The 26,036-nt window shown below is 41.1% G+C and overlaps 4 protein-coding genes across 5 annotated transcripts; 3 read left to right on the top strand and 1 right to left on the bottom strand.

Annotated features, from left to right (window-relative positions):
• Positions 1-75: 75 nt before the first annotated feature.
• washc3 (WASH complex subunit 3) lies at positions 76-3,072 on the bottom strand. Its single transcript, XM_046378493.1, has 7 exons — positions 2,873-3,072; positions 2,012-2,110; positions 1,833-1,898; positions 1,586-1,723; positions 853-969; positions 703-767; positions 76-611 (listed from the first exon to the last, which is right to left on the bottom strand). Exons 1-7 carry the CDS (start codon positions 2,921-2,923, stop codon positions 512-514), a joined length of 636 nt encoding a protein of 211 aa, XP_046234449.1. The 5' UTR covers positions 2,924-3,072; the 3' UTR covers positions 76-511.
• Positions 3,073-3,815: 743 nt separating this feature from the next.
• si:zfos-932h1.3 (zinc finger protein 184) lies at positions 3,816-8,980 on the top strand. Its single transcript, XM_046378490.1, has 9 exons — positions 3,816-3,990; positions 4,520-4,722; positions 4,805-4,906; positions 4,983-5,078; positions 5,162-5,272; positions 5,374-5,491; positions 5,731-6,493; positions 6,897-6,955; positions 7,040-8,980. Exons 1-9 carry the CDS (start codon positions 3,957-3,959, stop codon positions 8,557-8,559), a joined length of 3,006 nt encoding a protein of 1,001 aa, XP_046234446.1. The 5' UTR covers positions 3,816-3,956; the 3' UTR covers positions 8,560-8,980.
• A 2,324-nt stretch (positions 8,981-11,304) lies between these two features.
• On the top strand, positions 11,305-13,402 carry LOC124053774 (tetraspanin-7-like). The gene has a single exon (XM_046379257.1). It carries the CDS (start codon positions 11,735-11,737, stop codon positions 12,821-12,823), a length of 1,089 nt encoding a protein of 362 aa, XP_046235213.1. The 5' UTR covers positions 11,305-11,734; the 3' UTR covers positions 12,824-13,402.
• A 3,229-nt stretch (positions 13,403-16,631) lies between these two features.
• Positions 16,632-25,506, top strand: def6c (DEF6 guanine nucleotide exchange factor c). Of its 2 annotated transcripts, XM_046379162.1 has the most exons (13): positions 16,632-16,743; positions 16,970-17,199; positions 17,896-18,036; positions 18,630-18,812; positions 19,387-19,617; positions 19,696-19,842; positions 20,340-20,448; positions 21,582-21,802; positions 21,882-21,989; positions 22,238-22,404; positions 23,829-24,027; positions 24,128-24,218; positions 25,091-25,506. In XM_046379162.1, the coding sequence occupies exons 2-13, from the start codon at positions 17,104-17,106 to the stop codon at positions 25,300-25,302; spliced, it is 1,905 nt and encodes a 634-aa protein (XP_046235118.1). In that variant the 5' UTR covers positions 16,632-16,743; positions 16,970-17,103; the 3' UTR covers positions 25,303-25,506. The 2 variants fall into 2 exon arrangements, with proteins under 2 accessions (XP_046235118.1, XP_046235117.1); XM_046379161.1 differs by having other exon boundaries at positions 16,661-17,199.
• The last annotated feature ends 530 nt before the right edge of the window (positions 25,507-26,036 follow it).

Below are 26,036 nucleotides of genomic sequence, written 5' to 3'. Positions count from 1 at the left end.
AAGCGTTAAATCACAAAATCACATGCTGAAAGATGTGTTTTCGCTCCTGTAAAACTGATACTGTGAGCGACTGTACATATATCAATACTAAAATACTGTGATGTTTTTCTCCCTCACCATAACAAACATTCAAAGTATCCAGTACATATTTGTTTCTGTTTTACCCTGCAACAAAGAAGCAAAAAGCATTATGCTCTGATAGTAGTGTGGCAAAGAAAAGAAGACCAATAACTCTTACAGTTGCTGATTCTTAAAATGGAAAATTATTTGACAAAAATGCTAAATCTAACAAAAGTGAGGAGGTAACTGAAACTATTTCAGCTCTTTTCACTGAAATCACAATCACTCTGGTTGGATTCTCCGGTTTCAGGCACTTACATGGGCACCTTCTCGGTGCTACCTCTTTACAGACACACCACTTCTCTTTCTGAGAACCAGCCTACAGAAGCTCAGAATAGCAATGGATAGCCTTTACAGTAAGCTTCGCGGTGATGGGGACTCAGGATGGATGTCAGTCACTGAAAGAGGATTCGCTGTCCGAGCTGGTGGCATCTACATCTTGATCGTTTGCGGTCGTCGTTCCTCCGTCAGGCACGGGGGCGTCTGGTGTGCTGTCATCAGCCGTGAAGGAAATGTCGTGTTAGAAATTGCGCAGCAGATTCACATGAATGCAGAGAGATTTATACATTATCAAACACTCACTCGATCAAGCTAGGATCCAAACCCTCCATGACCATTTTATTTCTAATAGCCATAACTGGAACTCCCTGTGACAGATAAAAACGTGCACTGAGATACACATATTTTCTTTTTAACCCTTGCGTCCATAAGCAGGTATTAGTGAAGACTTACCACATGAACCATTTTCAGGTATCGAGCATAACGTGGGTCCTTGGCCACTGTCATGACATTCTCTGCTGCTGCTTCTGCTTTTTGTGTTGTCACAGGATCCGGTGCAGTCTGAGCAGGCTGCAACATGAAATATACAAATTAATAAGGAGGTGTGAAGTGACAAGAGGTTTAAACAGCACGATATCAAATGTGGTCCCTTGTTTTATATTTCCTGGTGGGTGTTACTTCTCACAAGAAGCGACGACTAGCGGCCCGAGCTAGCTTGGCTCACTCCAAAGTTCAAAATCATCTGCCAGCATCTCAAAGGCTCAGCAATTAACACACTGTAATTAATTTCTTTTACCTTCACATAAACAGAAGTGTAAGTTCACAGTTTATGTGCTAGGACGACTTCTCTCTCAGACTTCCTTGACTTGACTTGTTATCAAGTTACCAAGTGGAGTACTAATTGATTAAACAAACCAGATATGGTGCATTAATTATAGAGATTTAGAGGTACTGATAAGTGGACAGAGCTAAGCCAAGACAGAGCTTGTAGTTTTATACTTAACTCACAGACACAAGAGTGGTATCAGTCTTCTTATCTTAATCTCAAACTATTTTTTTAAGAACAGCACACACGTGTCCAGACTTTTCATATAAGCATCGCATTAGAAACTTGCTGGCACATCGACGCCTACGCATGGCACGTTGCAGTGTGACTGAAAAACATGATTGTTTGCGTGCATGTCACCTCTGCAGGAGGCAGGGGCTGCCCTGATGGACCGTCTGTTTGGCTCTGGCTGGCGGTAGGGGGTCCATTGGCCTGAGCAGTTTGTCGCTGACTGAGCCCATCTATTGTGACGTCCTCAAGCCCGGGAATGGAGGACAGCTATTCAGAGAAATACAAAATTTACTAGACGCCAGAACAACGGTGTGTCACATGTTTACAGAGAGTAATGAACTGCAGACAGAATGACTGAAGAGGCTCAAGGACTTACTTTGGCTTCCAAAATGCACAGCGTGGTTTCAATCTGCTGTATGCGGAGAGATATGTTTGAAAGTTTCTGTGGGAGAGAAGTTTGACAGTTCAGATTATGATTAATGTGTTACATGAACTAACAAGAACAAAGAAGCAAGTTATGAGATAAAAGTAAAACATATTAGAAGATGTACAAACCTCTTCACAAACTACAGAAAAACGGTTCAGGAAGCGGACCGTGTGTACAACAAACTGATTCAAATAAGCAACGATTCTTCTCTGTTGAATAGCAGGGACCTGAAGGAGACACAGATAAATATATAGATATTTATAGATATAGATATTTAAATATACAGATATTATATAAAAATATAGATATTTTAAGAAGAAATCCGGGGGCTAATGGGTTGAGGCAATTAAGTAATTCACGGTATCAAAATAAAGCAATGAAATGTGTGATGGTCTTCAAATCATTAAATGCAGCTGTGGAATAAAGATTCCGCTCTACTTAAGGATACTTATAATTCATGCATCTGTATGATCTCATGGTTAATAAATTATTCTTTTGTTACGCCGGCTAGATTTGATTGCTGTAGAGTCTCAAATGCCTACCACAATTTAATGCTGTTGCGAGAAGTTTGGCAGAGAGTTTTCGGGTCACGAAATTTGCTGTAACACCTCACATGACAAAATATTACAGGAAGTCGTGAACGCGTTTCTGTTGCAAATGCAGTAAATCTGTTTCGTGAAAGTGTTCTTTGTGCACAAGTCTGAGATCAAAAGTGATTTAATTAAAAAACAAATTGAAATTCAAAGGGGAACTTAAAATATTACGCCCTTGGAAGACCGATTTCGAAAGGGCTACTTGCTAATGATCGTGAGGCTGTCGGTGGCAGTGATTACAAATAATAGTTTCGCTACAGTAAGATTACTCTTTTTAGCAATCAGTTTGCTTAACAGAACGATAACGGTCTTGCAGCACTGTTTTGGTCAGTTTCTTCTCATTTCCTCAAAATGCTTAGCTTGACGTTAGTTAGCTACCTTTAGCTAGGTACCAACCTTGGTCAGATCAACACCAGACCCCACAATCGGAAGGCCGTCTTCGTCCATGTTGGTTTTTAAATATCCTGCAGATCGTTGCTGATGTTTCGGTTCTAATTCACTGAAAATAGACACAAAGAACTGTATAAATATATTTTGCTGTGAAACGCTTCATGTGACTGTGGACTGCGTGATCACGACGTGACGTCTAACTTCCGTTAGGATCAGCCAATAAGAGATTAGATTGGAACTTTTATTTTGAAGTATCCCTTTACGTCTGCGGCAAAACAATAACATCCGGTTATGTTGCTGCGCTAAATACTTTCTGATTACATTTCTATAAAGGAACATAACTTTCCTTATGTGTCATTGAAATGTGAAGTTATTGAAGTAATGTGTCTTTGACCACGGTTTAGATGATTATGTGAAATTCTATCCGCTGCATTTGAGCACAATTAGTCTTTACTCTTTCCTTGGCCGTTGGTAAAATAAAAATTATAAATGTATAAATATATGTTAGAGTGTATCGTTGATATATTATGGAGTTAATAATTAAAATACACTATTGTATGTTTTGTATTGTACACCACCAGTGTATTTGTGCTGCATCCGTAACTTGACTTAAGTTTAATTAACGCTTGTCCTCAACAACGGTACCTTAACCTTCTACCACATTCACTCAGTTATCTGCTGATGAAGACTGAAATTCAGTTGAAAGCTTTGAAAAAAATCTAATATGTGGACCTTGAACAGCTGATGCTTTGTCAAAAGTTTGTCTGAAAAAATTCACAATGTAAAATTAAAAAAAATAATTCACAAATTAATCCATGTCGGTGAACTGCACACGTCTAAAACTGATTAAAAAGTCGTGTATTGTTATTGTCATATTGTTTAAGATAGGACAGAAAATGGACTATCAAGAGCAGCCACCCAAAGCCATTTAATAACAACTGACATGTGAGACTTTTATTGTGAAAATAGGAAACGCAGGATACGAGTTGAGGAAACGGGTGCTTGCGTGCTAACAGCGCATGTTAGCAAAAAAATTGAACAACATTATTATAGAATTATTTCCTAAAGCTGCAGGAGGTGAATTGCACTAATGGAGGTTTTTGATTCTATGGAGAAAGTAAACGGTATGTATATTAAGAATTTGCTCCCTCTGTAATTTAAAGCACACTCTGTTTATGTTAGTCTGACAGTTAGCGGGGTCCGTCTATTTAAGGGAGTGATGACAGTCAGAAACTGTCAGAGCGGTGCTGTTGCATTATAAAATGAATCTGTTGTAATCAAGTTTTAAATAACAGTCATATTAAGTAATGCCGTTTCCTGTTCCGTCACCGAAAGCACAGCCTCAGCTACTTTACCAAGTTGTAAGTTTGAAATTCCATTTAAATATGCTTGTTCCGTAATTATACTAGTCCATAAGCTTATGTCAGGTTCTCGTGGTGTAGTTCACGAGCAGGAAATCAAACATAGATTTGTAACTTTGCCATTGCTTTGATTTAGCAAATTAACAATTCGCAGCCCTATTGAGAAAGAACAGATTTTATTATTATTTTTATTTTAAACTGTTGGTGCGTGTGTTTGCAAGTGCTCTCTTTACTTAAAAGCTCGTCGATGCCCTCATCAGACCATCTATCACATTGCACTTGTATGTTTCAGACCCAAGCCTACCACTTTCATCCCTTCGCCTCCTGGTGCCCCCGTTGCAGCTTCTGTCTGCTGCTATGTGGCAACTGGCAAAGCAGAAGGATGTGATGAATTATGAAAAGCTCCAGGAGTTTGTGTTCATGGTGACTGAGGCTATGCCTGGACTGATCAACCACAGACAGAGAGCCCAGCTCATCCTGGGTTTAAGAGCGAGGGTGAGCAGAAGCTATATATTGTATCATCTTCATAAATGTTAATATTACTCGTTTTTGCTGTAACAATTTGTTGATGTTTTAGTTGATTCTGGAGCTTTGTAAAGGCTCAGCTCGAGGTTCTGTGGATTCTCAGTTGATCCAGAACTATTTGGATAGACTGCCAATAACCTCTGCAAGCACAGATGTAAGTATTTTACAGAATATCCTTTTGAAAACAAATAATAGTAATCCTCAAATGACATGCATTCTATCTGTGGCAGTACAAGGATGCAGAAGTGAAAACAACAGAGTCCACTTTCATTGCACTCGTCCAGAGCCTGCTGAAAGATCCAGTAGAAAGAGCATATTTTTTCCAGGTTAGACAAATTGTGATTATGTCTCAGTTTGAGAGTACTCTACAGTAAATAGAGATTATTATTATCTCTATTATTTCTTACAGGAAGTGTTCCCAGTGGAATATGGGACACAGTATGATGCTGCTCTGCATGTGTTATTGTGGGAGCTGCTCTCAAAACTGGAAAAGTTGCTCCCAGTTCCAGACTTAAAACAGGTATTCAGTTCATCCATCCAGATGTCTCAGGTTGTGTCACCCCTGTAAAACATGCCATTTACCACAAAATTTGAGTAATAACAGCTGCACTGTGATTGCAGACTGCAGCCTGGCTCGGTTCAGCTCCTCCCGTGTTGGAGGAATGTGTTCAGTCCTCGCCTGAAGAGCTGAGCGTAATCTTCGAGCTCTACAAAAGTTCAGGACTGCTGAAAATGCCATGTAAGTAGAGATAAAATCAGATGCAACAATTATGGAGATAAATACCGATAATCAGCCCTTCTTATGTTTTTCTAGACTAGACAATTACACAGTTAATGAAAAAAATGTATGAAAAATAAAAATAAGTTTAATAATTTAATAGTTACATTACTACATGTACATTCCTTTAGATGTTTCCACAAGGTCCCTTAAAAGTATATTTTTCCAACCAGTGAGGCCTCTTTTCTTTTTTTATATAGATGGCCCTTCATCCACCATTGGTAGCTGCATCATGTCTGCTTTATCCATTCCTCCCTCGCAGAGGACAAACATTTCTGTCGGGCTGGATTCAATCCACAACTATGCCAATGTGCTGAACCCTGTCACTTTTGTTGGAACGGACCAATACAGTATCGTGGCCGTCTACACCGAAATGGAAGTTGGAGCATCTGAAGGAGATGAAGAAATGATCGAGTCAGCTGAAGTGCAGGTTCAAACAGATTTCTATGAAGAAGAGATAGAGGCTGTTAGTGGTGATAATGCTGGTGCTGAGGAGGCTGCCAGCTCGAGGGCAGAAGAAACCTGTGAAACTGTGGATGTAGCTAAAGCTCTGGAGACTCTGACAAAAACTTTTGCATTAAAGAAGGAGAGCATTGATCAGGATGTACTGACAGGAAAGAATAATGATTCATCCCCTAATGATGAACTTGGGTCAGGAAATGCACCAGATGAAAGAAAAACACATGAAGGACATGAAACAAGTGACCAAGCTGATAAGGAAATAATAAACATTGTTGAAGAGGTGATGGAGGATGTCCAACCTGGAGACATAGAGAGAAATACGAACTTTTGTACAGACTTGAACCATGAATCTTTTTCTGTTCATGAAGAAATGGCAGACGTCTCTAATGAAGATCCAGTTTCTGAAACTCAACAGACTCCTTGTTCAGCTCATGTGCGCCGATCCACTCGTCTACAAACAAAGACCTCGCCCAGTCAGCAGGACACATGTAAAATCAAGAGGTACTCCAGAATAATTAGTGAAGAACCAAAAATGTTCTTAAGCCATTTACTCTTTGCTCCTGCAACTGCTTCCTTTTTTGAGATCCTGTCCGTTTTTCCTATTTTTGTCTCAGTTCTGCTTCTTGTGGTTCCAACATATGTGTCATCATTTCTTTAAAATAATAAGTGGATTTTTTGGGAGATACATCCCAGTGTTGGTGCTAAGCTAAGCTGATCAGAGGCCATCTCCAGAATGTTGAAGTATCTTTTATTTTATTACTAAGATCAGTATAAGTATCATGGGGAATTTATTTCATCATTTTGACTTTTACATACCATTTTTCAAAATGCAGTTATTTCCAAAAATGTCAAAAAATGTGAATGATCAACGTTTAAAGATTCAACAACATATTTCTTTCACCAGGAGCAGAGCTGTCATATCAGCTGCCCCTTCTGTTATAGCGATCAAAGGAATGGACAAAGGTAATATGACATAAGGAGTAACACCTCAAACATGTCTAAATATAATCTACATGTTTCATTCTACATCTCTTATTTTATTTGCAGGTGATTCAGACGAGATGACATCTATAATCTTCACCTGCTCGCAGTGTCCCTTTCATAACACTGATGAAAACAGCCCGCCTCACTTCCATATGCAGAGTATTCGCACTGAAGTATACAGGAGTCTCTCAGGGGCCAAATTTACACCATCTCCATCCAGCACAGATGAAATTTTTACATCCATTAAACTTTTCTCCAGAGGAAACCCAGAGCAGAATAAAGCAGAACAGACTGAAGACAGTCAAAACAAAGTAAATGTGTCCCAAAGCAGACAGAAGGCCCTCACGTGTGAAACATGCGGTAAGACTTTCACCCGGACATCAGACGTCAGGAGACACCAGCTCACTCACACTGGAGAGAGACCATTTCACTGCTCGCAGTGTGACCGAACTTTCCAGCACTCGTGGGATCTGGCCAAACACGAAAGTAAATATCACGGCGTGGCCATTTCTTTCTCCTGCCAGCTGTGTAGGAGCTCATTCGCTAACCTCCGCGCTCTGACAATCCATCATAAGAAGTTTCACTCACAGGAGAGCGAACTTCCTCAGATCTGCTCTATCTGCAGCCAGAGTTTCTCCACTTCCTCTGACCTAATCGAGCACAAGAAGTCTCATGTCACCTGTAAACGCTACATCTGCCACCAGTGCGGTGAAGGCTTCGACTCCCTGCTCGCGCGCTCCCAGCACCGGCAGGCACATCAAGTGAAGCGCCAATTTAAGTGCCCGCATTGTGAGAAGACATTTACTCGGCGATCCGATGTGAAGAGGCATCTGTCTACTCACACTGGGGACAGACCTTACCAGTGTGACCAGTGCAGCAAATGCTTCTCGCTCCGCTTTATGCTCATGAAACACCTCAGAGTTCACACAGGCGAGCGGCCTTTCCAGTGTTCCCACTGCCCCAAGAGGTTCACCCTGGTGTCTGTGCTGGCCAGACATGAGAGGATGCACACCGGGGAGAAACCTTTCCTGTGCTCACAGTGTGGGAAGGGCTTTTTGTCGCAGGGAGAGCTTTCAAAACACCACAGGTCACATGTGGATGACAAGCCCTACTCCTGCCCTCAGTGTGACAAGCGTTTCAAGAGCAAGAAAACTCAGCAGGAACATATCATCTCCCACAGTGGCGCCCGCCCGTACCCCTGCAGCTACTGTGGGAAGGGCTTCACCAAACCATACGCACTGACCAGACACAATCTCATTCACACAGGAGAGAGGCCGTTCCCCTGTGGACACTGTGAAAAGTCGTTCCTCACCCTCAGCGAGGCTCAGCTCCACCAGCGTATTCACACGGGGGAGAGGCCGTATCCTTGCAACGTCTGTGAGCTCAAGTTCAAGAGCTCGTCTGAGCTGGCGCGACACAAACGAAGCCATTCAGGGCTGAAGCCTCTGAAGCCACACTGTGAGCAGTGCATGAAGACATTCACATCTAAGGCCAAGCTGAAGAAACACATGGAGGCACACAGGAAAGAGGGAGAATCGGCACAATCTGTGGACTCTACGCAGCCTGAGGAGGCAAACAGTTAAATGAATCATGGAGACAATCTCAGTGGCTAAATTAGTGGGACCGTAAAAAAGAATGTAAATTGTTTAAGGATCAATTTAGATATTTAGTTTTATCCAGTTTAACATTTTCTGATTAAGTGAGAATCTATTTTTATGCAGATCAGGAGAGAAACGTTTGTCCACAGCTTGCATGTCTCAGTTATACCGAATTGTCTGGTACCATTGTATCGTACAACAAATAACTGAAAGCTATTTTTTATTATTATTTTTAAAGTTGTACATCAAATCATTTTGACATCAGTGTTTTATACATGCAGCTTTGCTCTCATTTCCTTCCACTTTGAGCTGTGCAACAAAGAAATTATGATGTATAAATATTCAAAAATAGTTTGTTTGCAGTGGAGATCACTGCTGAGCAAAATTGTTCATTAAATACATTTTCACTCCATACACTGTTTCTCTGTTCATACTACAATACCGCGTGTCATGGTATGCACAGACATTTTAATCATTAACATCATAAAGTCTGCAGTTACAGTAGATAAGGCACTGGTGGGGGGGTGTAAGTCCAAAAAACATGCATAGCTTTAGTTTAATATAAACCAATGCTATGCATGTCTGTTCAGTTTTTGCTGAGGCTATTATCTTGGTGGTGCAGGATTGCTGCTAAACTTAAGGGCAAAGGTTCTCAGCTGGAGGTCGTTGATTAGAGCATTGATCCATCTGGCTGACTCCTCAGGATGAACTGTGATAACGTTAGCTATTCATTTTCCCTCCCGCACTACCATCACGTAAAAATTTTAATTTGTTCAATACTTACGTCTAATATCTGCAAAACTGAAAACACTGAGCAGTAGCTGGGCTTTGTGTCTTGTGCTGATTAGAAAATGTTAGCATGCTAACTGGCTAAGATGGTGCACATGGTGAACTTTGTGCCTGCTTAACATTAGCATGTTAGCATGCTGTTGTTAGCACATAAGCACCACTATGCCTCAGTACAGCTTCAGAGAACTTGTGTTAAGACTCTTAGGCATGTGTTCAATTTCACGCCTGTAAAATTAGTCAAAAGTAACAATTTAAGAGGGAATAATTGCATTTTGCTCAAACTGTTCGTAACATAGAAAATGTGATCTGTAAAAAGAACCTGCACATAGATAGGTTTTCTAAACAGCATCATAAACCGGAAAGGTTGGGGAATACTCCTCCATGTTGCTTGTACTGTCTGCGATTCTGCAGCCACAAAAATGGAGGAGTGGTTTCCCCACACCTTTTCTCCCCTTGGCTGCATCGGGGGTGCCTTTGAAATCTCATCCTGCATGTGTCAGGTGATGTATTTCATTCATTTCAGCCCAGAGTGCACATAAAACTGGATGAGGTGATGGTTACAGAGCAAAGATTAATTATAAACATCATAAACAGAAGCTCATTTCCTTTACAGAGCTCCAGCTGTCTGTGGTAAAATCCCTCTCTTCACTGACATGTTCTTCACTTACTTGAGATGTGAAAATGCTGTAGCAAGTCTAACATTAAAAAAAATATAAATTCGCTTTTAAGGTTAAGTTTTTTGTAACCAGGAAAAATATATATCACTATTTCAAAAAACTATTCTCTGCAGCCCAATTAAACAAGAAGTGTGATCTAATGCTGTAAAATAACATCACATTGCAGCTCTGCATACCCGTCCTGCTCCCCAACCAGTCCTTCTGGGTATTCCCCTCTCTGTCATCATGTCACCATTTACATGTACGTATAAAAATAGCCATTTGAATGTGTTTAATTAACTGAGAGGCTTTAGTCCGCTCTGATCTAGAAGAGGTTTTATTGGAGGGGAGCAGATGCCGAGCAAGAGTGATGAAGAATGAACTGGCAGCATCGTTCAACAGGGGACCAACCAATTTTCGTTGAAATTGGTTGCCTATTTTTAGCATAATAAATGAAAAAAAGAACACTGATGAATCAACCAGCGTTGGTATAATGGGAAACATAATGCCAAAAGTTCATTTCTTGGGTCATGATTTGTCTTAACATCTTATTTTAGTAATTACAGTGATTAAAAATCTATTTTTAAAGGGAGATTTGACCAAAATCCACACTATATATAAATTCAACCACACAAACCAACACAAAATGTTAACTATTAATGTTAATACTCCCTTTGGTTGTTTGTACAAATTAAATTGATTTTGGTCCAGAAGACAGAGGTTCAAACAGACATCATCATTGATGAAAAACAAATACTAATGATTTTAGAATATCAATTTAAATGAACTTGACTGTCAGCTTTAACTAAATTAGCTAATTAATGCTTTCTTGTTTTGTAAGATGCCTCCTCTACAGTGTTGTAAACTTTGTTTTCATAAAATGCTTCTCCAGGAAACAAAGACCCTAAATTTTGTATATGCTGTGCAATCAAGATTTTAGAGAAGCTGATTTTATGTACTACCTAACTTGTGTATGTCTGTAGTAATGTAATAGACCTTAATTTAAAATTTACGTATTATTTTTTAAAAAAAAATAATTGACTTTTAAAGGGACAGCTCATTAAAAAAAAAAAAAAAAAAAAAAGCAATTTTATCATCAAGTTAACTGAACAACTAGCTTTAGTCACGTCTTGGGCTGGCATTGGTCCACAAAACATATGTGGGCAACTAGCTTCTATTTTCATTTATCACTATGTCATAAAACTTACATGGGGAGAGTTTTTACATTTTACAAAGGTATCACATAAACTGTCCAGACAGCAGGAGGACTATCGTAAAGCTCAAAGGGATGTCTCCTCCACACCGGGAGAGGGTGTGCATGGGTGGATTTCAGATCCTTCCCACTGCAAATTCCTCTCATCTTGACCGGAGCGACAGGCAGCAGCGAGGGAGCAGATGTCAGGAATTGACCATCAGTGGAGGAATTTGAAGAGCTGGTGACCATGCAGGTGGAAAGAAGGTCCGAAATAAACAAATAAATAAGGTGGAAACAAGGGGGCTGCGGATGCAGATAACGACGCGACGCGACACCCATCAGTGTGATTTGCAGTCCAGTTGGCACGGGTGGTGTTGGTGGCTGATTAATAACCAGTCATAAAGAAGTGGGGGATTGTGTGTTGCAGGAGGACGAGAGTGAAGGTGTGATAGAGGAAGGAAGAGAGAGGAGGAGTGCGTAAAAGAGAGAGAGGGGAGCAGATAAAGCCACAGCCAGAATCATGAGCTTTGCACTTCGCTACGGCTCGCTGTCAGCTCGACCGAGTCCCAGCAGACGAGCTTTGGATTGGGAACACGAGCAGCTGGCTGTGCGACGGCTTTCCTCTCCACTGGGTCTCGACCTGCTCACTCCACCTGCTCTTCCTCGTCGACCCTCTGTGATCCCTGGCTACCTGCTGCCGCCCAGCCAAGAGCAGGAAGAGCAGCTCCATCATCAACAGCAGCTCTTATCCTTGTCTGTAAGCTCAGAGGCCTCCCTGGCGCCCCCTGCGCCTCCACCCGTGGGTGCTTCCCCACCCTGCTGCCGCCCGGTTGGAGTCATGCACCTCCTGCGCCTGGGTCTCCTGGCCTTCAGCTGCCTCTTCTGGGCAGCGGGTTTAGCCATCTTCACCCTGGGTGTGTGGGCACAGATTTCACTAGCAGACTACATGCTGCTGTCTGCCAATCGCTACCCCAACGCCCCGATCATCCTTCTTTCCACAGGTGCTGCCATCACCGCCTGGGGCTTTCTGGGCTGCCTGGGAGTGGCTGCAAACCTGCCCTGTGTGCTTAGGGCTTATGGGTTCTTTCAACTTGCTGCACTTATAGCTGGTTTGGCAGCTGGACTCTCAGGTCTGTTCTATCGAGAAGACATTGCCGAAGGATTTCGCAGTGGCTTACAGCGAGCAGTGGCTGGCTACACAGAGGATGAAGGCCGTGCAGATGCATTAGACAGCCTGCAAAGAGCCCTTGAGTGTTGTGGAGCTGAGGGTTGGCGTGACTGGCTTACTTCTGACTGGGCTATCCAGCATATGACCTTCCTGCCCTCCGAAAACGGCACCTCAGTGCCACTGCCGGACAGCTGTTGTGTGAGGCGCAAGGGCTGCAAGAATCGACCTCTTCTGTCAGATGATACTGAAGGAGTTCTGGCAGCAGGAATCCACCCGCATGGCTGCTTCCGCAAAGTGTTCAGCTTGGTCAATGACAACGTCTTCCACATCGCCGCCACTGTGTTAGGACTGGCCTTCACACAGATCGGAGGCATTGCCCTGGCTTGTCTGCTGGCCAACAAACTGGCACCAAGACAGCATCGACGTGTGGTGGCACATTAACGATCAACTTTAACAATTAGGCAACCTCCAGCAAGGATTGGCCAATTTGTAGATAATTAGGATTGTGAATGAACTGCACTGTAAAAGAGTGATAGAGTTGTGAAGTGAGGGGGGTTTCAGTCATCCATGTTCATTTCTGTATAGATCATGAGCATCTGCCACATGAAACTGATCAAACAAAACATGGTTTATCAGAAACTAAGCTTAAATAATTAAAACTGATAACAACCTGAAAACAAGCAAATAGAAAATTTAAAATTTCCAAAAACTTTCTTTCTACATTCTTTCTTTGGACTTTTAGGATATTCTTAAAAGAAATGAAAATTTAGCAGATACTCCTCACATTTTGCAACTCTCTGCCAACTGTTGTTTGCCTGCTTCTGTCTTCTGCACTGTTAGTAGATTATTCTTCAGTCCATTTGAAACCTGCAGTGGGGGAGGTCAGGCATCACAGGATTCAGTTGGAACCAGAGGACAGTCCAGTTGGTGTCATAAATGTTTAGACATTGGCATGGGCTAATATCCTTCATTATATAGAAGGTATTCAAAAATAATGTATATTAAAATTGTTATTTAGGGTCATCCTACTCTTACTTTGGTCATCTTCTGTACTGAATGTACAGGAATGTTCACCAGCAGTTTTCCATTTCAGATGATTTTGTCTGGGTATGTTCAACAGATGTTCATGTGTACATCATTTAGTTTTCCCATCACAAAGACTATACTGTGCTGGAATGGTGCTTTTGAAAAGAGCTTGATATTCTGTTGCTGTCTGTGGTATTTTGTGCTGTTGACATCTGACAGTGTAACTGTAGCTAGGACTGTGTTGAGATGCTTTGCTGACATAATGGCTGTTTAACAATTGTTCACTTCAGGTGTCTCTGTTGCTAGAGTTTGTATATTCTGAAGCACAAAATGATTTTATATCACTGAATATTATGAATAACATGGACATTACCTCTAAAATGCTCACATAGACAGATCCAGATATTGTGCAACATACTACTAGCATGTAACAGTGAGTACAGATTTGAATTTCTCTTCTTCAACATCAAGTTGACTTAAATAAATAGTTAAATGTCTTTTTTTCTCTCTCATCAAGATATGAGATGGTTGCTACCACTCTCATGTCTGTATGCTAAATATCAAGATATGAAGATAATGCCTGCCTTTGGTTAGCTTAGCATAAATCCTGAGTGTAAAGGGAAATAGCTAGCCTGGTTAGTTGGTAGCCTATGGGCTTCATTTTTAAATCTGTAAAACAATTGGGTGAGCAGATAATAAGAAGATATAATCACTGAGCATTAGAGGTGTTAGTGCATGGATTTTCTTACTATTAGACAGACTCAGACTAGCTGTGGAGAGCCACTGTTTACAATCGTTTTGCTAAGCTAAGCTAACCAGCTCCTAGCTATAGCTTCATCTATAGCGTGCTCCCAGCTCTCACAATTTTGTTGTAAAACACCCACTTTCAGGCAGAACAACCTGAACATTTTTTCTGTCATGTTATTCTTTAAAAGGGTTTTCAGTTTTCTAAACTAAAATAAATATTCTCAAATATCAACAATACAATGTTTGCAATGACAGCAGTATAGTGCATGTGTGCATAGTAGTAGGCTACAGAATCTAATCTAACTGTTAAATGTAAATGTAACTGTTAAAGGCAATGGTCATTTGTTGCAAAAAAAAAAAACCTTTCAATTTTGAGTGTTTTAGGCTAAAATGAGCAAATAAATCATCTGCCATTGTCAGGATATTTGTGCTTATGTCTATTAATATTTGCCTGTTGTATTGTTGCAGTTTGAAAATCTGCATTATGCGTCATGGAGTTTTTTTGTGCCTGAAATACACAGTCTAAAGGGTCACCCAAATCACCTAAATTCCCACTTATCATTCATGATGAAAACAATAAAATCTGAAGTGAATTGGCAGCCCTGATTTGGCATACAGACATGAGGGAGATGTGCATCTTTTCATCTATCTCACAGCAAGACAGAAAATTTCCTGAAATGTCAAATTGTTATTTTGATGAACCTGAAAGTGTTTTTTATTCTCACGTGAACTTAATATTACATGTGTTTGAAGATTACTGTATGTACTAAGATGATACAAATCCATTTGTTCTCATTCCACCCTCATCATCTCACATCCCTTCTTTCGGACAGGCCTTTTTACTGCTGTTGTAATGTCTGAAAAATAATGTACGATATATCCCACATTCATTCATGTATTATGTATTCTAACAATCGGCAACATTGCGAACAAGCATGTCTGAAACTATATCTGTTAACCATAAACAGCAAATCTCATTATAGGATATGATATCGATTAGATGCAGGGAATGGGAATGACAAGGTCTGCTGTCCTTGACTATATTAAATATAGAAATGGCAACAGCATTCTTGTGATGTAATGTTGATGTTGTCTAGTATGCAAACAACAGAAAAACATACAGTACAGGTCTGTCTGTAATGTAATAAACAACTAATGAATCACTGAAGTCTTGTGAAGAGCTTTTTTTGGAGGGGGTGGAGTACACATGAGTTTTCCCTCTTTAAAGTGGAAATACACATCCCTCATCCAAGACAGGTGGCAGGTTTGAAGCTCCAGTCTGCATTTAAAGACTTTTAGAAACAGCTCTCTGTCTTTATTTTATGAGAAAGGCCTTGTTGGAAGTGGGCCACAGTAGTAAATTCTCAGCCCTGTGATGGGTCGATCCTTACTGGAACCTCTGGCCGTGCAATTCTGAATTATGGCTGGCTGAACGACATCTCATTTCCACCACCTGAGACAATGGTGATTAGATCTGACCTTGAAAGGGAGACAACAAGTACAGATGCACTGCTGAGTGCGATTAAACAGCCTGAGCCAGCATTGATTAGTTTACGTAGCAGAAAATCAAGTCTGCTCACACTGAATAATATGAAGTAGTATTCTCAAAATTTACTTCAAACTTTACCTTCAAACCTACATGCATCAGTGTTTAAAGACAGCGAAGCTTTGGACTGTGGCCTCTAAACAATGACTACCATTTTCATGACCTAATTATGCTATTGATTAGCCTACATCGTGCTCCAATAAGGCTTGCAGTTGCTTTCTGTCTAATTACACTGTCCTTGTTTAACCTATTTTGCCTGAGGTTGCCACATCCCCACCAGCGGTTTCATCACATGAAAAATGAGCTATGAGAGATGTTCAAGCAACACCTTAAGTCAGGGAAACCACAATGGGCATTTTGTTTATGATTCCTCTGAAAACTATTCTGGGTTGGGCATTTTAATGTGCTCTGTTTATGACTTGTAGTCTACCAAAATAAATGCTCACCAGAAAGAATATAAAATGGCTGCAGTGTGATGCAAAGCATAGTCTTTATCAGATATCCATAGCCCCAAAACACTCCTTAAAGACAAGTAGCACCAATGAGAATATATAATAACTTGATATGGGATGTTAAGCAACATAACAATTAATTTAAGGTTTTTGCATGTATACATGACTGGGTTACAGACTTGATCCATGAAACTCATGGAATTAGATTTCTGACATGCATGTTGATTAGTTTAAAATCATTTTACACATATTGAATTCTTTAATATATGTGAGAAATGTAACCTCTCACAGTTGGCAGGTTATATTTCTCACATAAATTGCACCAGAATTAATTATTACAGTAAGGGGTTTTATCTGTTTAGCTGTGTCCTTTAACTTTTCAGATTTTGAAGCTACCAAAATATGTGGCTTTGGCTCTTCTTTACATAAATGGGTGTGTCTTTAAATCCTGCCTCTTTGTTCTGACAACACTAATCCTTCTTATTTGATTCTTGGCTGGCAGCACTCGAGGAATTCGCAAATCCAATCCGCGCTGTCTGGATACGTCTTACACCTCGGAAAGTTAACTTGGCTATGTCTGAATCTGCTCTGTAGGTTTATCTGTTTTAGTCAGATACATCATATATGGAGCTGAAGTTAAAAGAAAATTAACTAAAATGTACTGGGAAGAATATAAAAGAGCTTATCCATTTGTCTGACATGTGTAAAATCGTTTTAAAAACGTATTGCGAGGCAAGGTGCGCGTCCTGTAGGCCTATCTCTACTCTCCGCCTCTTTAAGTCTGCCCTGTATCTGACTCCTTTTGGTTCTTTGCAGTTTGCACAGCAGTCTGCACTCTGCCCCTCATTTTATTTGGCGATTCTCACCACCACCGCTCGCCAGTCGCTGCGTAAAAGCCGCCGCGTTGCGCTTGGAAATGTAGTTGTTTTGCGCACAACGAGTGCTCCAAAATGGACTTAAAATCCGAACTCCTCAAGTCCATCTGGTACGCTTTCACGTCGCTGGACGCCGAGAAGTGCGGGAAGGTGTCCAAATCGCAGTTGAAGGTAAGCAGATAAGACATTTAGTGACCGTAAGATCAGGAAACTGAGACCACTGCACAGCACTGTTTCTTCCTTGAAATTACTTTTTATGGGTGAAACAAACCGAAGCCAGCAGATTCTGTATGTGGTGAAATGTTAAGTTGTGCAATGTTGTAATCTGGAGAAGATATTGACACACAAAGCGCCCTACAAGCTCACACCAATCCAAATATTTGGGGAAAAAAGCTTTAAGGAATAAAGAGAAGAATAAAGCTATAAAACGTCTTTAATAACGTCTTTAGTCTGACACGTAACCTGTTCAGATTGAGTGAGTGAGTTTTGAGTCCAGCTTACACTTCGAGCTCAAAGTCCAACCTTTCCCTGTGGCCCAGAAACATAATAGTGACACAATACCACCACTGTAAGGGATTCAAATAAAGAAGCACGTCAGAGAGTAACCAGCACAGATTTCTCCTCAGTATGTGTTGCATTTTCTGTCTTGTTGCTGTCCGCCCAGTTGCTACATGCCTGACTGAGCTCCGGGGGAGAGAAGAATCCAGGGAAATAGCAGAAAGCTGTCCTGACATGCTTAGTGACTGAGGAGCTGCGTGTGTGTGTGTGTGAAGAAATATGGACTAAAGTAACCTTGAGACTATGTGATGGAACTTTATACGCTTTAAGTGTCATGACACCTTCTGTATGTCCCTGTTACATCTTCAGGTGCTTTCACACAACCTGTACACAGTGCTGAACATCCCACATGACCCTGTGGCTCTGGAAGAGCACTTCCAGGATGATGATGATGGGCCAGTGTCGAATCATGGCTACATGCCCTACCTCAACAAATATATACTGGATAAGGTACTGCTGAAATCACATCCTCCAAAACTATGGACAACTTTCTGCTTTTTTTTATTTTTGCTTGAAAGTTTTATGAATATTGTTATTAATGCTATGTTGACCATGATTTGGTGCCAGTAACATAAACACGTCTTGATCACTCATAGATATCTGCTTTTATTTATTTTAGTCCACAAATTACATGAAAAGACCAAAAGCAACAACATGTATTGTCTTCAAAGCCTGATATATATATGACATATTTTTGTACCATTTAAAGCTATTAAACCTACACAAAGGAGCAACACGCTTGCACTGTGTGACATGTTTTGTTATTGCCATAAACACACAAACTGTAGTTTATTTTACATCAGTCACACATGTGCTTTCCTGCTGCTGTAAACACTCAGGAAGGTACCAAATGAGTATTAATCCACTGCTGAAAATAGTCTCCAACAAATACATTTGGTTCATTCTGAGTAAACCTTGACTAAAACTACAGTGCCAGGCAGACCTATAATGGTGTCTTATTAAAACTGTTGATCGTTTGAAATTTGAATCCAGTTTCATTAAAGTTTTAGCAACTACGAGTGTTTCTGTCTTTGTTTGTCCAGGTGAAAGAGGGAATGTTTGACAAGGAGAAATTCGATGAGCTGTGCTGGATGATGACCAGCAAGAAGAACTTCAGCGGGACATCAGAGGGGGTGCTGCTATGTGAAAGAGACCGTTTCAAGCTCTTCTGTTTATTCAACCTCCTGTCTGAGGACCGCTACCCGCTGGTGATGATACCAGAGGAGGTAAAAGATGTTCATGAGAAGAGAGTCTAATGTGTGAAAAAAAGGAGACAGTGTTGGAACTGAATTGATTTCAGGGGTTTGACTGAATCCTGATGGACTAGCAACGCGCTGGAAATCCATGCAAATTTTACTTACTAAAAAGGGTCGCTGGGCCTGTAAAGAGCAACAAATCACACAGAGAATCAAAGCTACAGCCAGGGGTTTTGAGGCTGTTACTTGATGCATTTTCCCTGTGACCAACTGATAACTAAAAAGAAATATTATGCTCCGTGTAAACCCAGCATGTGTCCCAACAATGTCATGAGGGACACTTTTTCACAGCAGAAAAAAGCAAGTGCAAGTAAGTAAGTTAATGAGTCTCTTCCTTCCTGCGCTTCCTCCATAATGCTTTTGGTTTCCTGTCCACAGGAACAAAAATAAACTGCTTTTGTACTGTCAGCACAGTAGCTTTCCTCTATGAACATATATGCAGTATGTCAACAACCACATCTAGCTTCAGTATCACTTTGACTGCCAGCATTTATTTTTGTTATTTGCAAACATGTACAGTTTTCTAATATCTGAATGGTTTCAGGTGGAGTATCTCCTCAAGAAAATTTCCACAGTCATGAGCCAGGAGTGGGATGGGAAGCTCTTGGACAACTTAATATCCCAGGATGCCACAGTGCGTGAAGTGGGCATTTCTGTGTGGAACTTCCTGAATCACATGGATGCAGGGCAGTTGCTGAGGGTTCACAGTGCCGAGGCCTTCAGTCTCGCTTTGGATGAGGTCTTTCTGGAGATGTATCACAATGTCATAAAGAGGGTGAGTTTCTGTTGTGTCCTCGTCTCTCTTGCCATCTCTGCCTTTCTTTCTTCTTCAATTCGGTCCCTTGTTTTCCAGGGTTACATGTGGAAAAAGGGGCATGTGCGTCGGAACTGGACTGAGCGCTGGTTTGTGCTGAAGCCCTCCTCCATGGCTTACTACGTCCACGAGAACTTAAAAGACAAGAAAGGGGAGATCATGCTGGATAAGAGCTGCGTCATCGAGGTGGGTGAGGAAATATTATGTAAACACTGCGTGTTTAATTATGTGGTTTATGGGCAGGGCAGCACGGTGATGCAGCGATTAGCACCGTCGCTTCACAGCAAGAGGGTTCCAGGTTCAAATCTGGAATCTCCAGTCCAGTCTGGGCCCTTCTGTGCCGAGTCTGCATGTTCTTCCTGTGCCTGCGTGGGTTTTCTCTGGGTACTCCGGCTTCCTCCCACAATACCAAAAACATGCACATGGTGGTGGTTCTCTGACTTTGTGTGTCAGCCCGTGGATTGACTGGCGACCAGTTCAGGGTGTACCTCGCCTCTCGCCCGTAGTCAGCTGGGATAGGCTAGGATAGATAAAGTGGTATAGAAAATGAATGGATGGTTTACAGGCAAATTGGACATGTTAAGACACTTTTAAGTCTTTTACAGCAGATAAATCCAACAATCTTTATATTTTGATATCATGGTCCAACAACTGATCTGAAACATGTCCTCTTTCTGTTTCAGAGTATTCCAGACAGAGAGGGGAAGCGCTGCATGTTCTGTGTGAAAACCCGCAGTAAAACCTACGAGATGAGTGCATCTGACCAGAGACAGAAGGTGGAGTGGACTCAAGGTGTGTTGGTGTGTATAAACATAAACATAAAGAGTCAGAAATTACATTTTGACTGCAGTGACTTATTGTATGTGGTTGTCGGTGGCCTTGAATCCAGTTCACTGGATTCAGATGATATGTTTTAAAACAATAGTTTGACATTTAAGCTGAGGCTTATTTGCTTTTTGGTCAAGAGTTAGATGAGAAGATTAATATTGCTCTCTTGTAAGTATTCAGCTGCAGCGAGCAGCCACTTAGCTTAGCTTAGCACAAAGACTTGAAGGTGGGGGGGGCGGCTCTCTTGACTCTGTCCAGTCTTGTCGTTGCTGTGAGGTTGCCTGGCCACCAACAGAGGCGACAAGAAGTTAAGCTGTCAAGCCAAAATATATAGTGTGTAACCTCCTGTAAAACTGCAACTTTATCACTTTTACACTTTTTTCGGTTCAGGTTGTGGGCTGTTTGCCCCTCTGCCCAGTCTTTACACTAAGCCAACGTACAGATGTTAGAGTGGCATCAATCTTGTAATCCAGCTGCAGCAAAGAGAATTAACGTGTTTCTTAGGGCTTTTCACCAATTTTGTTTTTAGTGCTGTCTCTTTTGTCCTGTTAGACTTTCTGTTGTCTTTTCTTTACCTGTCAATGCTCACTCTGTAGCAGCATAGCCTGTGGTCACCAATAGCCATGGGCAATTGAAATCAAATCAACAAATCGGATCATGAGTCATATAATCCAAAATTTAGCTCCACAATCCAAATTGTGATTTGAAAAAATTCTTAGTTTTCACCTTTAAAACACAAAATTGCATTAAAGGTGCTTCTTTGTTGGCACAAGCTCCTCTGCCATGTTGCTTGCTGTAACTCATGTTGCTTTACTTCACCCGAGGAACAGCCACATCTGTTAATTTATCCGAAAAGCTTAGCCATTTAGTTGGCTACATCACTCTATTTGCATGATCCGCTAGTCAGTGAGGTTATGTGAAGTTTGGAAACAGAAGTAAGATGACATTAAATATTGTGATGTTTTCATTATTTTTGGCAGAGAAGTAAATAAATGTTGCTCCTGCATTCATGAATCAAAATAAAGAAGTATGAATTAACAGCCTCTACTGCGTCTACAGTTTGTCATATTCTGCATATGTGTTTCCTGCTTCTCCAGCTGTTCAGACAGCAATCCGCCTCCTGAGGGAGGGCAAGACCTCCCTTCACCACGAACTCAAACTGAAGAGACGGGCCGATCGGGAAAGCAGTCAGCGGGAGCGCAGCCAGAGCTCTCGGAGTAGCTGGAGCAGCCAGAGCAGCCAATCAGATGAGTCCAACATCCAAGAGATGGAGAAAGAGAAAGACAGACAGGACTTAGAGATAGAAACCATCATACAGGTAAGAACAGAAGCAGTCAGCAGAGGGAAAGTTAATCGTGATAAGTCGGCTTTAACTTTGTTTTATGTGTGCCTTGCAGCATGCACGTGAATTAGAAACCAGGCGAAGGGAGGCAGAGGAAAGAGAACGGAGGAAACAGAGGGAGGTGCAGATGGACCTGGAGAGACAGCTGAAAGAGGCCGAGACGGTGAGGGAAAGTTTTCCAGATGACAACCTTTATTTGCAGTTCCCAGAAACGGGATTTATACTCCATGCCATTGACTTTGAGATCTGAGGACAGCATAAAAACATTGGCATTATAAAATTCAGACTTAACCTTCTGTGATTTTTAGCAGTGGGGATACAGTAATGACATTCCAGGAAAAGGTGATTCGGGAATAGGTCAGCTCTTTCCACCTGAATGGTGTGTGTATTGATGTGTGTGTGTTCTCCTAGTTGAGGGACAGCATGCAGGCGGAGATGGAGGAGAAGGAAAAGGAGGCTGAGCAACAGAAGAAGAGGATCCACGAGTTGGAGCTGATACAGCAGAAAATGGAGGCTGCCCTCAACATGGAGATCCAGGCTCGACTGGAGGAGGAGAGGGCCAGACAGGAGCTGGAGAGGTGACAAATCCACACACACACACACACACACACACACACACACTGTATTCGCTGTAGTCCAAACCAGATGAAGTGATGAAGAAGATTGTTCCACGCTTATAAGAACAATGTTGACAGTACAAAAGTATAAATACATGCGTTTTTCATTCTATGATTTCTGTTTTGGGGATAATCCTGCAAGTTTCAGACTACAGTTCCCACAATGCATATAGCAATGTAAACAGGAAGTAAAATATAGCCAAGGAGTTTGAGGATCCTTTCCTGTTCAGTGTACCAATTCACCATTTAACACGTAAGGGCAAGGACTGAGAAAACTGTGGCGCGTGATCTGCCATCAGCTGCCAAAACAAACAACATCAGCTGACAGGGCAAAAGTCATGGTAGCCTTCCTGGTTGATAAATCATTGCCAGTGTTTTTTTAGCTCTAGCTCATACTTACATACTGGTAAACTGGCACCTTTAAAAGTATGCCAACAACAGTTTTGTCTGGGATGGCTGTGGTTAGCACTGTCGCCTCATAACAAGAGGGTTCCAGGTTCGAATCCCAGTCTGGGCCCTTACTATGGCTACGGTACTCCGGCTTCCTCCCACAATACCAAAAACATGCACATTAGGTTAATTGGCTACTCTACATTGCCCCTAGGTGTGAGTGTGAGAGTGTGTGGTTGTCTGTCTTTGTGTGCGATTGACTGGCGACCAGTCCAGGGTGTACCCTGCCTGTCGCCCGTAGTCAGCTGGGATAGGCTCCAGCTCCCCTGCGACCCTGACGGATAAGCGGTATAGAAAATGGATGGATGGATGGATGTACCCATTAATGTACCAAAGGAAATATTACTGAAGTGCTTTGATGTTGAAGAAGACTTAAAAATGTGGCAAGTTTCGGAGTTATAAAGTTTTGTTGTTTTTTTTTTTCCTAATTTTTTAAGCAGATTTTTGGTGGTTTCCGTAATGGCTAGTTCACACCTAGCAGTATGGTACAGTTCGGTACGACGCGCAATTATTTGTGTTTCCATTAGGAAAACTTGTGAAAAGTTGTCTGATGGGTGTTGACAACGTTATAATACTATACAAACACACTGCAGCCTTTTCTCAAACAAAGAGGAAGGAAGGAAGCAAGAACATGATGAAATCCTCCATGCTGTTCTTCTTCTTCTTCTCGTTTACTGTGTTCTTCGCGCGCTTAAATTATGTCACTTACCTAGCTGGCACAGCAATCACCATCCACCAAGCGTCCCACCTACTGAGTAGGGTACCGTTGGCAGCGGATTCACAAACCGTACCAAAGCGTACTGTGCCAAACCGTTATGCAATGTACCGAACTGTACTGTGCTGCTCGGTGGATATGAGCCATAACAGACCAGCGGCCTCTCACTGCATGTGTAGTTGTTGGTTTCAACTTTTCTTCACTTTCTTCTCCTCTCCAGGTTGCTGCAGGTGGAAGAAGAGAAGAAGAAGCAGTTTCAGCTTCTCCAGGAGCAGGAGAGGGCCTTGCAGAGCCTCAACCAAGTACTGGTGGCCTCAGATGACCCTTCATGCACAGACACCCCTTCAGCTCTTCACTCAGCCTCTCAGGAGCTCCAGGATCTGCAGGCTTCTCGCCAGAGGAGCCATCAGCACCTGGAGGTGAGAAAGAGGCATGGGGTTTTGACTGGCTGTGCAACTTGCTTAATACTATAAATATTATATCTAGAAAATGCTATTTTGTCTGATTTTCTTATTCCAGGAGGTACAAGAGAAGCTGAGGAATGCCAGTCAACACGTACGGCACTGGAATGTCCAGCTGAACCGTCTGATGGCGCCCATCACTCCTGGAGGTGCAGTAAGCTTTTAATGTGGCCTCTTTGGGTCTGACTAAAGGGGCAACACAACAACTTTTAACTAACCTGCTTCAAAGAAAAATATGCACCCCAACAAAATAGCAAGGACTAACAATCTCCTCTGGCCCCAGCATTAATAAAACAATAAAACTTTATTTTGCACTGTTTGGTAGTCTTTACTGCTCTACCTAACAATAAAAAAGAGTCAACAGTTAATAAAAGCTAAAATGTTAAAGGAGTTTTAGAAAAATGTAACAAAGCATTAAAACAGTAAAACAACGAGGAGCACAAAAAGCGGATCAAAACATCTCTAATCTCTAATCTGGGGTGCAAATAAGCATCACATTTTTTATATGAATGTTGGATTGTTAAATAAAATGAAAGCTGTAGAGTGATGTCCAGTTTAGTTTTCAAATTACTGTTTTAAATTGGAATTTTTTAATTTTTAAAGTTAATAAAAGTTTATTTTCTCAAAATGCCACCCTTAAACACCATCATAACGATGCCCTTCACTGTGCTGAAGAGATTTACTTACTATTAGTAAAAACCTTTCAGGACTCTGCAGATAATGAAACTTAAAAACATTCAGATTGTATAAATCTGCCAAGGCTGCATTTTGTTATAGAAAATGTTCAGTGTTCATGTGGATCCAGATCCACGTCAAAATGCATTGCATTAGATTAGAGGTTACATGGTCTAACTTTCCGTGAAAAATGACTGAAAACTGTTCATACAGAGATTTATATTTAGCAAACACACCAACAAACAAGTGTCATCTAAAATATAGCTTACTTTTACCGCCTTGATGTAAAAGTCACATAATATCACTGAGCATCAGAAAGATCAAATTTTGTTGTTTTTTTTTCTAGAACGTTTGGAATATCGTCGATCATCGCAACCGTTGTGTCCCAAAAAGGAAGGAGCGCTGGCCAGTAGCGAGTTCATCTCTAAATTCAAAATACGAGCTGGACAGGACAGCCAGATATCAGATGGACACAAGAGACTGGAGGAGAGGATGGAGGCCGCCAACCTGACGGACGAATCGGACGAGTCGCAGGAAAAACCCAATGGACAAGTGTGATGTTGACAGTCAGGGTGGGGGGGTGGGGGGGTCAAGTATTCAAGTCTACAAGTTCAGAAATGATAAAAGAAATTTTTTGTTTGTTTAAGATGAAATTTACGTATTATTTATACGTTGAAATGCACAGGAAGGTGGAGAGCATTTGACTAAGATCAACAGAAATTTGCAGTTTTGTACAATAAAGTTTACTGGTGGATAATAAAACGTCATTTTGTGATATTTGTCATTTCCAGCATCTCTCCAACAGACTTTGCTATTAACATGGTGGAATGTAACTAAGTACCATTACTCAAGGACTTTATTTAAGTACTAATGTGTTGTACTTGTACTTTACTCGAGTCTTTTCTTTTCACCTCTACTACAGTTCATTAGTAAATCTTGTACTTTTTAACTGAGCACAATTGTCTAACAGCTTTAACAGCTTTTGTTACTACAAATTTTGCATCTGAAACAATAAATTAATGAAACAGCTGACTGACAGAAAGTTGATCAGCAAATATTTTGATAATTATTATAAGTCATTTTTTACACTTGAAAACATGTTATGGTTCACATGATTTGTTTTTAATAACTGTTAGGTTTGCAATATTGGATGGACAAAACAAGCATTATTTTCTGAATTTTTACAAACTAAACACTAACTTAATTGAGATAACAATAAGATTAATTGATATTTGACAATAATCATTAGTTGCAGTGATGTAAAAAACAAAATAAAAGTAATTTTCAATTCA

Source organism: Scatophagus argus, chromosome 22, assembly GCF_020382885.2.
Source record: "Scatophagus argus isolate fScaArg1 chromosome 22, fScaArg1.pri, whole genome shotgun sequence".
NCBI lineage: Eukaryota > Metazoa > Chordata > Actinopteri > Scatophagidae > Scatophagus > Scatophagus argus.
The sequence above is the reverse complement of the archived record's forward strand: the minus strand, read 5'-3'. Positions and strand labels throughout refer to the sequence as shown.